The sequence below is a fragment of the Aptenodytes forsteri genome, unplaced genomic scaffold (genome assembly GCF_000699145.1).
Source record: "Aptenodytes forsteri isolate BGI_AS27 unplaced genomic scaffold, ASM69914v1 Scaffold137, whole genome shotgun sequence".
NCBI classification, from domain to species: Eukaryota; Metazoa; Chordata; class Aves; order Sphenisciformes; family Spheniscidae; genus Aptenodytes; species Aptenodytes forsteri.
In genome coordinates this window covers 3,272,322-3,286,209 of record NW_008796221.1, presented here as the reverse complement: position 1 = coordinate 3,286,209, position 13,888 = coordinate 3,272,322, and the positions used below count along the sequence as shown (strand labels likewise).

General features: G+C 43.0%; 1 protein-coding gene across 1 annotated transcript in view; it reads right to left on the bottom strand.

Annotated features, from left to right (window-relative positions):
• LAMB4 (laminin subunit beta 4) overlaps positions 1–13,888 on the bottom strand; it is a 54,599-nt gene that overhangs the window by 24,411 nt on the left and 16,300 nt on the right. Inside the window, exons 4-16 of the mRNA XM_009289087.1 lie at positions 13,370–13,443; positions 12,520–12,708; positions 11,856–11,919; positions 11,085–11,299; positions 10,158–10,278; positions 9,304–9,492; positions 8,042–8,221; positions 7,085–7,194; positions 6,522–6,601; positions 5,344–5,494; positions 3,348–3,533; positions 2,046–2,167; positions 1,220–1,340 (exon numbers count right to left, since the gene is read on the bottom strand). Of these exons, the coding sequence (XP_009287362.1) occupies positions 1,220–1,340; positions 2,046–2,167; positions 3,348–3,533; positions 5,344–5,494; positions 6,522–6,601; positions 7,085–7,194; positions 8,042–8,221; positions 9,304–9,492; positions 10,158–10,278; positions 11,085–11,299; positions 11,856–11,919; positions 12,520–12,708; positions 13,370–13,443 (1,802 nt within the window). The remainder of the gene's footprint in view (positions 1–1,219; positions 1,341–2,045; positions 2,168–3,347; positions 3,534–5,343; positions 5,495–6,521; positions 6,602–7,084; positions 7,195–8,041; positions 8,222–9,303; positions 9,493–10,157; positions 10,279–11,084; positions 11,300–11,855; positions 11,920–12,519; positions 12,709–13,369; positions 13,444–13,888) is intronic.

Genomic DNA, 13,888 nt, shown 5'->3' with positions numbered 1-13,888 from the left:
CCTCCAGTCAACTGGGACCTCCCCGCTTAGCCAGGACTGCTGATACATGATTGAAAGTAGCTTGGTGAGCACTTCCACCAGCTCCCTCAGTACCCTTGGGTGGATCCCATCTGGCCCCATAGACTTGTGTGTCTAAGTGGTGTAGCAGGTCGCTAACCATTTCCCCATGGATTATGGGGGCTTCATTCTGCTCCCCATCCCTGTCTTCCAGCTCAGGGGGCTGGGTACCCCAGGAACAACTGGTCTTACCATTAAAGACTGCAGCAAAGAAGTCATTAAGTACCTCAGCCTTTTCCTCATCCTTTGTCACTATGTTTCCTTCCGCATCCAATAAAGGATGGAGATTCTCCTTAGCTCCCCTTTTGTTGCTAATGTATTTATAGGAACATTTTTTATTGTCTTATTCTGAAGGTCTAGTCATTCCCCAAGTTCTTCAAATAAAAGAGACTGTGTATAAAAAATATTATAATAAGACCTCAGATACATGCTCAGAACTGTTTTTGCTTCTAAGAGGTGCTACGTTGATGACTCCAAAAGCAGTATCTGGCCAAAATTTTTACTTGTATTACCGAGATAGAGAAAAATCAGCTGAAGGTTCTATGTCCAAGTATGGCCAGCCCTTGTCAGGTCCAGTTCTACAGAAGTAACTAGAGGAATGGACTTAAAAATATTTTTCTCAAGAGAAGGACCCAAAACTAACACCCAGTTCCTGACTTGGTGGAAACTTGGGAAATGTCTGGACCCAGTTCCCAGGAAAGTACAGAACTAATTTTACTTTTCCAATGTCATCTTTAAATATATCCATGATTTTTTAATTAGATTCAGTCAGATTATAGAGATTTTTAAAAAAACCCCTAAGTGATAAAAAACTGCATGAATTTATATCCCTAACCACAGCATCTTGTCAGCATATGTGGAGTGTGCTCATAATAAATGAGCAACAGATAGAGGTACATACTCTGATTATTAACGTATGCAACAAGTATGACTTGATGAGCTATTATGGTATTGCTTCATGAAAATTAAACCAGATACAATTCTGTCTTTCCATACAAAAACATGCAAACACAGTGCTAATGGAGGTAATCAGAAGCACACTTGCCTGAATTTCTATTAAGACACACTATAAATGATTTTAAAATATTTTGAATAAGTGCATAAAAAAAAAATCATACTGATATAAATACAGCCTCAAGGAAATTGTGACAGAACTACTTACTGAGTCAATCAAGATGAACGATTTCGCCTTTGGGTCAGAGGCAGAGGGCTGAGAAAAATACACATCCACAGAATATTCTGCTCCTGGCTCCAGGCAGACTGGAGTTTGCAGAAGTGCAATCCTGCTTAGCAGAAATAAAGCACAGTTATAGCCAGGAGTCGGGACAAGGCAAGTTTACTGGATGCTGTGAGCGCTCCCTCCCCTCTGTGCCTGCATCCTGATGCCTGCAGCCCTGAGCAGGCCCTGCTGCTGGGAGCACACCCAGACCCACTGCCTGCAGGCTTTGAGAAAGCTGCATGACTTCTGCCTGCATGATTCACCAAGCGCAATTTAAACCTTGTGAGATTAAACTGAAAATGGCAGGTATTACTACTTCAAGCAAAGGAGTTTCCAACTCACTGTTCATATTTGTCCTTTCCTGTCCCTGTTTGACCAAGACTTCGGGCACACCTTCTTGGCTCCTCTCTATTCTTTGCATAGGTCCAAGCCAAAAAGCTGGTTTTGAAAATAGGCTAGGACAGTGACTTTAAGTCAATATTTCCTTTCTATACTGAAATAGCTGCAGTTGGATCTTCGCCAAAGCAACGACTAATCCCAGCAGGATCTCAGGCTGCTCTCCTGCTTGGGCAAACCTTTGCCAGGCTGAGGACTGGAGCACCAGACTCTTCCTTAGAGCCTACGTGGTATTGCTGTGTAACAGCAACAGGAAAGGTCACACATGTGTTTCCAATATTCCCACTTTCCCACACATTTATCGCTGTGCAGTGCTTCAGTAAAAGATTTGTACACAGAAAATCTACAGGCGAAAGGACAGGAATAGTCGGACCTCTTTGTAGCTGGGAGAGGCAACGCATGTTGTTCCTGTGAAAGGCCCTTGTTTTTGCAACGTTGACTTGACAAAATACCAGCGGGCTGGATGGCAACACTTGCTAGCCAGTCTTCCAAGGACTATAAACAAAGGACAAAAATTATGCTCATTTTTTGTATCTGAAAAACCCACTTTCTCTTTGCCAGGGTTAACGAAAGCCATCTGAAAGACTGCACACTGCAGTGGCAAAACAAATTTTCTCTTTGTTCTTTACAGGACTAAAAAAATAATGTTATTTGTGAAAAATGCAATGGCTAATTGAAGAGCAGAGACGGAAATGGGACCTCAGCTGGTGCAAATGGAAACAGCTCTGTTAAAGTCATTGGAGTTGTTTCCTTACTTAGCACAGTGTTGTCCCAGAGATAACCTTCATTATCTGCCTCCTCTCACATATAATAAGGAACTACAAACATAGAAGACTTTGTAACAAAAGTCTTCAAAATTCAACTGTTTAATCTAATCCTTAGAAGGAAAAAGCTACATCAAACCAGCCCACTGCAAAATTGTTCTCATGTTTTAAGACACTGGGAGTTTTGCTTGCTACAGAATGACAGTAAGAGAACAGAATACAATAGACAGAAGGAGGATCTTGAGTGGTGGGATTGTCCCAGGGAGCTGCAAAGTGAAAGAGCAAGGCATGCAAAAATACTGGTATCAGAAAAACACTTGCCTGTGTTTTTGAAGACATGGGTGCGGACTTGGGTTTAACCAGATTTGGGTTAACAGATTTCCCTAGACATGTCTTTATCATTGAGAAATTTTGTCCAGGCAAAAAATAAGATTTTGGCTATTTTCCTACAACGTTCACACATCTCAGAGCCCAGCTGGAGCAACTGGGAAGCTGGATGTCTGCAAAAGCCCTGGATAAATATCTACTCAGATCACTCCTGCCTGTGCACATTTTTCGGCCCAGAAACTCCCAGCTAGAAATACAGGGTGCCCATCTAAAAGGAGCTGCATTTTGCATGTGTCTGATTTGTGAACAAAAGTCTGGTCCAAGCAAAGGTACCAAAAGAGGAACTCCAGAAGATGAAATCTTGGCCAATGCTTAGAAAATACTTGTGATGCTGATTTTTCAGATATGAGTGGAAAGAGTTAAGGGTATCAGTGGAGGGCATGTTGCTCTGTTGATAAGGATGAAAAGGCAAACAATTTTAAATTTAAATATAAAGAGTGGGACAAGTTGCTGTGTCCTATTATTGACAAAATATACCCTGCATCTATCACAACATCATAAGACACACAAGACATCACAAGTACCTCAGGCTCATAACGAATTGTGATGTCAAAGTCCATAGCAAAGGGAACATTGTTGACAGCAAATCTCAGCCCAGCTCCGCTGGGAACGCGGGCAAAGCCGGGTCCCGTCCATGTGACAGACCGGCCGGCGCTGGGCTGCCTGAAAACCACCGACACAGCCGAGTCCTGTCCAAACTGCACTGCACCCTGCAAAGACATACTGACATTTTCAACAACACACAGAGTCAAATTACAAAAAGCAAACTCAGAAAAAGAAAGGAAGTATTTTTTCCATGTTATTTACTTATTTCAGCAATCAGCCAGCCTCATTTTCTGAACAAGCTTGCAATCGACACTCTAAGAACTCTCCCACATGTAGGATGTTTAGGGTCACATATAGAGAAAAGCTTCCTCTAGCTTTGCAACAACAGCAACAAGAAGGACTAGAATAATCCATCCATCTCTGTATATTTGGCATCTCCAGGCATTCACATTGCAAACCTTAAATGGATTAAGCTTGATTTCATACATGTCTGGACTTTTCATTATAAGCTATAAATATCAATACTTACAATGACAAAGCTGACAGCATTTAAATGCAGTAGGTACCATGTTAACATCTAGGTACACTTCAACGTTGGAAATGTCTTGCAAGCAAAAAAAAAAAAAGGATTTTACCTTTCATGGGGGCTCTTCCCTTCTAAACAATACATTGAACCTGAGCCTACAATGGCACTGGACATAGCAGAGCAAACCTGTCAATGTGAATTATAGAATGTCCAGCCCAACTGTGTACCAAAAAATTTATTTCATTTGTGTCAGGATCGTAACGTCTAGGACTGTGAATCCCACATGCTCAGACATTTCCTTGCCCTCTGTTGCAAAATAAAATTTTAGTATTTGGTGTAGCCTTAAGTAACTATTAAAGTACCAATTTACCTGTTCCAGTCCAGATTTTCTTACACTTCGTTTCTTGCTCCTGTTTAACACAATCTTTCCATTTTCAATCATGAACTCATAGCCTTGCTTCTGGAAATAGATGTCACACCTTGGAAGAGTGCTTGGTTTAACCTATGAAGTAAAAGTAATGAGAGAGGGGACAGCACTGTCTCAACAATGTTGAAGGGTAGGTAGGCAGCTAAATGAAAATCCACATTCTTAAAACAAGCTCTATTCTCTACTGGGTGAAACTCTAAACTATGGCCCAGCAGCTGCTGGAAACCCTTTTCCCTCACTCTCTTACAATTAACTTGCACTTCCTCTTAAGCTATGTCCCAGACATCTGTTTTCCATTTAATTATTGGACTGTGGGATGATTACTGGTTGTGATTATAGATAAATATTTGTGGATGTGACCTGCAAATAAACATTTTTTTATTATTCCTTCTCTATAGCTTCTGGACAATACATCGGAGAAGAAATGTTCGCAAAAACGTAGGCAGCAGAAGGAATCCATTCCAGACTTGTACTCTGCTAGGGGAACAACTACCCCCATTTTGAGGGGGAAAAAAAAAAAAAAAATTTCTAAAAACATTACAGATGGCTGCCAAATTCTTGAGGAAATTGGGCTACAATCAGTGCCATTATATAAGGCAGCAGGAATGAGTCCAATGGAGCAGAGAGAAATTTGATTCTTCCCCTGTTGGAGATTCCCAGAAATATCACAGTTTGTGATAGCTGTTGGCAACTCAAACAAACTTCCTCTAATTTAAATAATTAAATTAATTTCTCTAATTCATGCTAGACCAGCCTGCACTTGAGGAGCAGCAAGGACAGCTTTGCAGGTCACACCATGCTGTAGCGACTGTCCCTTGGTAACAGCCACAGTTATGGGATAGTCATGTCTATGAAGAACAAGGCTGAACTGAGGATGGTCAAGGGACTTGCTTTGTATCTTCCTGCTAACAAGACGCTCTGGCTGCTCTCTGAGTGAGGGCTCCTCTCCTCAGCCTCGGCTCCTGTGCCACCACTGCATGGATCCCCTCTCAGTACAACACCTAAAAAGCCAGCTACGTACCAAGGGTGCAGAGCCAGAAAGGGGCTTTGCATGCTCAGCTTCATAAATATAATAATCCAGAGGTAAAAAGAAGTAGCCTGGGGCTGGCTCGTTACACTGGCGGCTCACAACATTGGGAAGACACTTGCACTGACCGTCCTTCGGTGAGCACCTAGGGTAAGAGTTGGTAAAGGGAGGACGTCAAGAGTGCAGCATGGCTGGGTCCTCACAGCACGAGAGCAGCTCAGCTCCACCCTTGTTTCAGCTTTGCTTCGTTTCTTCCATTGTCAGATCACCTCCCCTATTAAACATTTTCCTACCACCCACCCCTTCTGCTTCCTCCTTCCGATGCTGAATTTATTCAGTGCTACTTTTTCATTGCTTAGGAGGCGTGACGTGCTTTGTCTTTCTCCGTCCATTCCATACCTGAAGCACAAATCCTTGTTTCCTGATCATCCGTTACTATCTATTCCTGTATCCATTTCTTGTATCTGTTCCTATATCTATTACTGTATCTATCACTATTCTTAAATATCTATCACCCATAATTTTAGAGGCAGGACATGAGATCAGAAGGACCTTTGATTTGGTGTGAGATTGTAACTTTCATATACTTACACTCTTATTTAACACATCAGATGATTACTAGCTTTGATTTACTTGCTCACAAGGAGCTGCTCTATGGCACTGGACTATGTGCTCCTATGTCTGAAGTCTAACAGCAGTAGTGAAGACCCCTGCCCAAAAAATTCCTGAAGGAACCCAACTGAAACCAAGCTTGCTTCTGAAATTATGTATTTTGAATAGGAGCCAGTACAACAGAAAAAAATAAGATATTTGTAGCTTTTAAAGTAGATGTACGAAGCTAAGTTAAAAAAGTAATCTCTAACTTACTTGCAATTTCTATTAATATTAGGGCCTCTGGTTCTCTCAAACCATGCAGTTTATATTTTATATTAAACAAATCTTGACTCAAGCTGGTTCAAAGATGGCTTCAAAGGAAAAAGGTAAATCCCCCTTAAAATCACAAATAAATTCCCAAGATCCCAAGACGACTTTACACTGTTTGTATGTGATGAAATTACATCTGCATTCTATTTTCCCATTTGTACTGAGACTCTATTAACCTAATTAGAAAGTGTAGCCTAAGAGTTTATAAAAATCAAAACTAAGAAAAAACTTGGAAAACATTAACTTACAAATTATTCTGGGATCCACCAATGTCACAGTCACATGGAGAACAGCCATACAAGCTGTTGCCAAGACCCCAGTATCCTACCTGGGATAAAAAGAAAGTGAAAGATTTTTTACGGCAAATATTTAAGTATGTAAAGCACAACAGAACTTATTCCCCTGGATGAACAATGCTCTGGAGCACTCCTGGGCTGCCTGCCTGTGCTTGGCCATGTGAGATTGCTTCTCTTACCAGATTGCATGGGTGCTCAGCTACTGCAAGAATAGCCAGATATTTTCCCCATTTGTGCAAGCAAGTTGCTCTAGAAATAGCAAAGATGGTCTGAGGACATGATTTTGCATTTCCTTTCTTTCCTGTGAGTGCTCCTCCTAGTGCAATTTTATTGCACAAATGTTTGCAAGCCATAAAAAAGAACCAGATGTGTCAATGCAAAATGGGAGCATACAGCTGTAAAATTATTTTGAATTTTGACTAATTGTTTATTTTTCTGGCAATGAAAAGGCAGGAGATGGGAGAGGGGACTTCTAAAACCACATGCAGAAGTAATAACAAAAACTGAGTACGTACAAGGCATTTTTCACAGTGTTGCCCCGTGGCAAACCGCTGGCAGAGGCACTCTCCGGTGGCAGGATCACAGATGGAGAAAGGCAAACTGCCGGAAGGATCGCAGTTGCAGGCTGCAGGGAGAGAAATGCACGGTTACCTCTGCGGGCCCCAGTGATGGCAGCAGGACTGGCGTTTGCTTTAGATGTGGCATCAGAATGACAGGCAGTCTCTGTCCTCCGGACAGATGCTTTGCAGGTGGACCTGGCACCCTGCAGCCCTCGGACTACCCTCGGGGAATGGACTGTTTCCCCAGTGGGGATCCTCTCTGGGGGGAGCAGGGGCACTGGCAGAAGTCCAGTGCGGTGGTTTGCCGTGTGCTGATCTGCACTGCACAGTCCTTGCATGTTGCTGAGTACCATGTGGTGGGCATAACATGCTCACAAACCCACAGTGTGCCTGGGTAGGGGCGGGATGTGTTTTTCAGCGAGCCTCGCTCGGAGGAACAGCTGGCTGGAAGCTCTCATGGCAAGGCAGCAGCTCCTGCCATCTTGACACTGCACCGTGTAGTGCAGAGTCCGAGTATCCTAACAAGCGATTCCTGGGATCCCTTCTGTGGCTTTTCATTCACCCTTGTGCTGATTTTGATTCTAAAATTATTTTCATGTGTTTTAATCTCCCTTTTTAATTAAATTCCATATTTAATAATGCTTCTATTAACAACAGCCTGATCCATCATAATATACTATGTATTCTGCAAGTGATTTTTTGCAGATGCAAAAAAAAGATGCAAGTGCATCTTTTCGATCTCAGATGCTGCACCAGGTACATTAAATTACATTGACATTAAATTATAGTAGGCAGCTGGGTGTTTTGTGAAGCAGATAGTATCTGTGCATTAGTGTGTGCATCTGTGCATTCAACTACCTCCATCTGTTAAAAGTGCTTTGGAAAGAAGAACAAAAAAGGTGGTTTACATACGCTGGCAGCCCAGAGGATCACTGCCGCTCAACCCGTAGTAGTTTGCCCTGCACCTGTCACAGTGGACACCCTCCACGTTTTTCTTGCAAGGGCACTGGCCCGCAACCATTCCCAGAGCAGGATCTGTGTGGCTCTCACACATGCCGTTGTGCAACGTACCTTCTGGGTCACAGTTGCAGGCTACAGACATGGTCAAGGAGACATATAAAAAAAGCACGTTTAGATATAAGCATGAAAACGCAATTACAGAGCTGCAAGTAGGCACAAATTCAGGATTCTTGTAAAGATTAGAGATGTTCATCCATGCTCGCTGTGTTGGATGCTTTACAGTTAATGCACGGCCGCTGTTAAGAAGTATTATGAGAGTGTTTCCAAGACCTACTTTTTCTCTGGAGGAGAGTTATAGTCTCACTTTAGTAGAAATACACCCTTTGCTTTGGGTAGAAATAGGTGTCACTCATCCACTCCCTACCCTCTCCAGAGTACCTGGGGAGAAGAAGGGCCTATAACTATAAAGTATAACTTTAGGGGATGCTCTCATGAAAGCTGTAGGGTTGCAGAGGGGTATCAAGTGTGAGCCACCTCCGCAGAGCTGGTCTGAGTTGGCCATAGCTGAATTATTTACTGGAAGCAATGGATTCAGCAGGGGACACTGCCTTCATGACACATCCCATTTTTTCCTAAGGCACTACCCATTTCTCACAGCAGAGCTGACATCTACCACACCACTTCCCTGCATAATCTCCCCTTGGCTCCTTAAGCACTTGTCATGCCAACCAATTACCACAATTAAATTATACTCAGAGCATTTTTCCCATCCTACGTTAACACTGAATTCAGCTCATCTTTCAGAAGAAGGGCTTTCATGCCTGAAAGCTTATTTTTCTTACGTATGGCAGGTACCTAGCAAAAGTTGTTGCTCCTCTCATCATTTTGCACCTCTCCTGTAATCCCTGACTCTCACAGAAGCAACAGCACTATTACTATTCATATTTATATTGATGTTGTTCAAGAAAGATGATAGCCCTGCTGGATTTCAAAGTTTAGCAATGAGTTGGAATATGCAGCCCTTTCCACAATGCTGATTCAAGGATGTTGTCATGCAGCGACTTTATAAGGTAGTTTGGATGTTATAGGTTTGGTAACATTTTTACAACCCTATGAACATTTAAGCATGGGGATGCCATAGGGCTCAGAGCAAAGGGAACCAGAACCACCCCATTTTGAGTCATTCTTACAGAAGCTAAAGCAGCAAAGCTTACGGAGGCATACGTGAGGGTCCGAGATGACTTTGAATGGATCCCGGTAAAAGAAACGTTTACACTGGTCACAGTGTTGCCCCATGGTGTTGTCCTGACAGTCCTCACAAACACCACCGCTGACCCCACCACTGGCCTGGTACATGGCCATGTCAAAGTGACATCTGCCAGAGTGGCCGTTGCAGTTACACCCTGAAACCAAAACAAATAGTGGGATATTTCACACCACGATTTCTATTATTGTCATCGTGCCACCATTCCTGTCTACTGTTAACATGGGGTTACTTGTTACTCATATGATTTCAGTGCCCCAGCAAGATTATAGCTTCCCAGGCCTTGTGCTTTACTGCTGGGGGGGAAACATGGGAGACTTAACAACAGAACTGGGCCCTACACTTGGAAAAGTACCCATGCCGGGCAGTGTGCCTGATACGCAGTGGGGAACACTGCTCCACTGAAGAAAGATCTAGCTGAATATTTGTTACAGATCCTAATATATTATTCTTGTCTATCCTACATTACTCATTATTGTGGAAATAAACAATTTAGCCTTGTCTAAATTCTTCTTTCATTCACAAGAAAGACCCTGTGCAAACCAATGAATAATCTTTTTTGCATTAGTGGCTTTTTCCTCTCTTTATTGTTTTTTTCTCTTTATGAAAAATAAGAACTTGAAACAGCTCTCCTTCTTGTAGGGCAACACAGCACCAATGGATACAGGAACCCCTCTATTTTTCTAGATGAGGCATGGAAAAGTCTCCCTCCCAGAAACCCGGCCATCCCATTACGTATTGCACCAGGATTGTGCTACACCCACCCCCCAGCTATTGAAAAGGAAAACAATATGTTTGAGTTACGTTTGCAAGCATTATCTTGTGCCCCTTCAGCTGGCCTCCAGGGAGCATCATTGTAGAAATCTTTACATCTTTCACAGGACAAACCTTCGGTGTTATGGTGGCAGATACATCTCCCATGGACCTGCAATGTGGTGAGAACAGAGAGGAGGTGAGGTGACATGACAGGAGAGGAGAGGAGATACTGCTCAAGGTATGCCAGCAAGATCAGGAAAATTCAAAGCTCTTTGGCTCCCTCAGCTGACATGATTCGCAGTTATTTGAGTAAAAGGTCTGGAGAATACCTGCAAACTTTAACCAAATAGTTTTAAAGCCACTGAGCAACATTTAGAAAAAAAATACTTCGAGATATCAAAGGAGACTTCAACTTTTTAAATTCTATCTCTCTTTCCCTACATGTCTCTATATTGAGATACATATTTTCCAGGATTAAAAACCTCTTGTTCCCAGAAGGAAAGAATTTGCAATCATGTTCCTGAATTTTTTAATAATCCATTTTTCATGGGTTAGCTTTGCATTATCAGCTATCCTTTGTGCCAGTGCCTCCTCTCCTGCCACAGAGCCCCCAAGCCCAGCTGGAGTGTGGAATGCACCCAACGAGTGGCCATTCAGGTCTGCACACACCACAGGCTACTTACTGCATTACATTTGCACCATTACAGCTCTGGTATTTTGCTGCTCTTTTCAACATGTCTTGTCCCAGTTGCTTTTGAAACACCATACTAGTGCCAACAAAGAGACAGCTTCTGAGCAATCCAGCCCAGAGTTTTAAAGGAAGAAGCTGTATTGAAACATTTTACAACTTAGAGTTGCAAATGGTCAATCTAATGGTCCTCAGAGAACTTCCTTCCTCTCCCTCCTTCCATCTCTTCCATCCCCCAAAATACCAGGTAGGGACTGCCCTTGTTGGAGACAGCGTTAATGACGCACCATCCCAGACTGATGGAAAACATCTCCCCGCAGATTCTGCATGGGATCACACTGGCTGGCGTGGCCATTGCAAAAGCAGCTGCCCCGCACAACCATCTCATAGACAGCGTAGTAGTACTTCTCAAGGGGATCACTGTGCCTTCTTCCAAGCAGAGCATCCCCAAGGGTGTGGAGTTTAGTAAAATTGATCCTTAGGTTTGTCAATGTAATGAGCTCTGGAAGGAAAGAAGAGAAATCAAAAGCCCAAGTTCACTCGAAGATGAACAGTATGAAATCTTCAGCTTGGATCAGTCATCCAAGAATTCCCTCATACTGAAGAAATAGTGAAAATGATCTGATATTGGCCAAGACCAGTAACCCATATAGTGCCAGGGCATGGACCCACTCCTGGCACACAGCTGTGTAAGCGTTAGCACCCTCCTTGTTACGGCTCTGTCTGGGACCAACCTGTATATTCCCAGTCAATGTCTTTGTGGGTTCATGTACAGCTCTGGGACTGCTCCCAAAAGGCAGTGTGAGTTGGGCCACCTGATCCCAGAAGGAAAGATAGTTCAGCTGCATGCATGAGCTCTGCAGAGCTGTGCCGTTTGCCCTCAGGGCTAGAGAACAAGATTGGCCCATTTTATTTATTAATACAGATGTCTCCCTATGATTTTTGGTACCTAATTTTCAACATCATTAACTTACACCAGCTGAGCTTTCCACCCTTTCGGTGTACAAAACAAGGAACACCCGCAAAGCATCTCTGGAAAAAATCTGTACTGTCCATACCTTGGATATATGGCACATATGGATTTTCTATTTCAAAGCTGGGATCCAAAGCTTTTAAAACAACCTGCAAAACAAATTAATACAGCTCTATAGATCACTGAAGCTATTCTTTTTGGATATAAAGTCTGTTACCTGAAACCCATTAGTTACTAATGCCACTTTACTGATCCCATAAAAGAAGAAACACAAGGCTGTGGCCCTGATTCAGCAAGTACTCTCACCCTTTCAACCTGGCCTTGGCTGAGCAAGGCAAAAAGACCTTTTGGTGGATTGATGTGTCAGGAGGAAGGAAAAGCAGTGCCCTAGAGTGATGTAGAGATGGGACCAGCACCTACCAAAGGGATCAAAGGACAGGCCCCTGCTTTTAGCGGTAGAGGCTGATGGAGAGTCAAGATCACTTATGAGGGGGACTTCCATGTAAATTTGAAAAGCAGGAAAGAGCAGTAGAAGGTTTTGTACAAGTTGTTTTACGAGTTCATTTGGATGTGAAACTGAGGGTAAAGTGCAGTGTTTGTCTTTCCCTCTTACTTCAGTAAAGTCAATAGCACTTCATGTCTCAGAACCTGTATAAGTGGATCTGATGGATACAGACAAGAGACCCTCAGCTCCAGAAAAATAGCCATGTATGATCTGAACTCATACAAATGCAGACACTTGGCAATACCTCGCCTTCAGCAGAGGGCTCGATGTCTGAATATCTTGAATCACAGATGACGTCTCCCACACTTTTTGCTGGACCAGAAGAGATGTTGGGAAAAGAAGCTGCACAGTCCTGTGCAAAATATCTAAATGCTTTCCAGGTTTGACCAAAGTCGGTGGAGCGCTCAACCAGCATTGCTGCAGGCCGAAATGTCTGCAAGAAACATTATTTCAATAATTCCTTAACCAGGTGTTGATAAGACATCTCAGGGGTTGTTCTATTGACATTCCTGTTTGGGGGATGCCAACAGCTGCCAATTAAAATTCTGTGTTTGGGAGCTTGCAGGCTCCCTACAGGGCTACTGTGCTGGTTACATGATTCTCTGAAAAAGCCAGATTCCTCATCTGAACCCTCTCAGCAAAAGGGAAGGGCAACCTTCCACATAGATATAAGATTACTTTCTAAGTAAGGAAGTTTACCATAACAATGTAGGAATTTTGTAGAAAAAAATTAGTAACCATCTAGATCATAATGGATATGCGTGAGAAGACTGAACTAACCTTGAAAGAGCAACCTCAGTTCAGAAATGTCCTAAGTTTTTAGTGCTTAATTTTGCAATTTAATTTTTTTTCAGTTTTAATTCTCAGATTTATAGAAAATAGGACCAGAAGGCATATGAATAGGAAGCTATCCAGTCTATCCTCCTCCCCTAAGGCAAGATCAACTACAACTTAACCATACTTGACAGGTGTTTATCTAACCTGTTCTTACAAACCTCTAAAGATGGAGCTTTCATTTCCTCTCTAAGCAATTTATTCCTGTGGTTAAGTAATTAGTGTATAACATTACATAAATGCTCTGGTAGAAGATGTACCTTAAAAGTCAGGATAAGATGGCTGAACTGGAATAAAGTTTCTAGGTCCAATCTAATGCTGACATGGTCAACGCCTGAAAAGAGAATGAAAATGAAGTGAAAAGCACAATGCGCACATTGGAGGGGTTGCTGAGACAGCTTTCCTGTGGGGAATTTAAAGATGCCTTTTCCAGCACGGCAGCTAGGCTCTTTAGGGCATCCCCTGTCACAAACCCAGCGTGCGGCTGGATCGCTCTCTCGGGGGCAATGCAATGCGCTGCCTTTCCGGCACTGGCACCGGCAATGCCGCACGATCACAGCGAAGTGATCGTGCCCCTGTACTCGGCACTGGTGAGGCCGCACCTCGAACACTGTGTTCAGTTTTGGGCCCCTCACTACAAGAAGGACGTCGAGGTGTTAGAGCGTGTCCAGAGAAGGGCAACGAGGCTGGTGAGGGGTCTGGAGAACAAGTCTTATGAGGAGCGGCTGAGGGAACTGGGGTTGTTTAGCCTGGAGAAAAGGAGGCTCAGGGGAGACCTT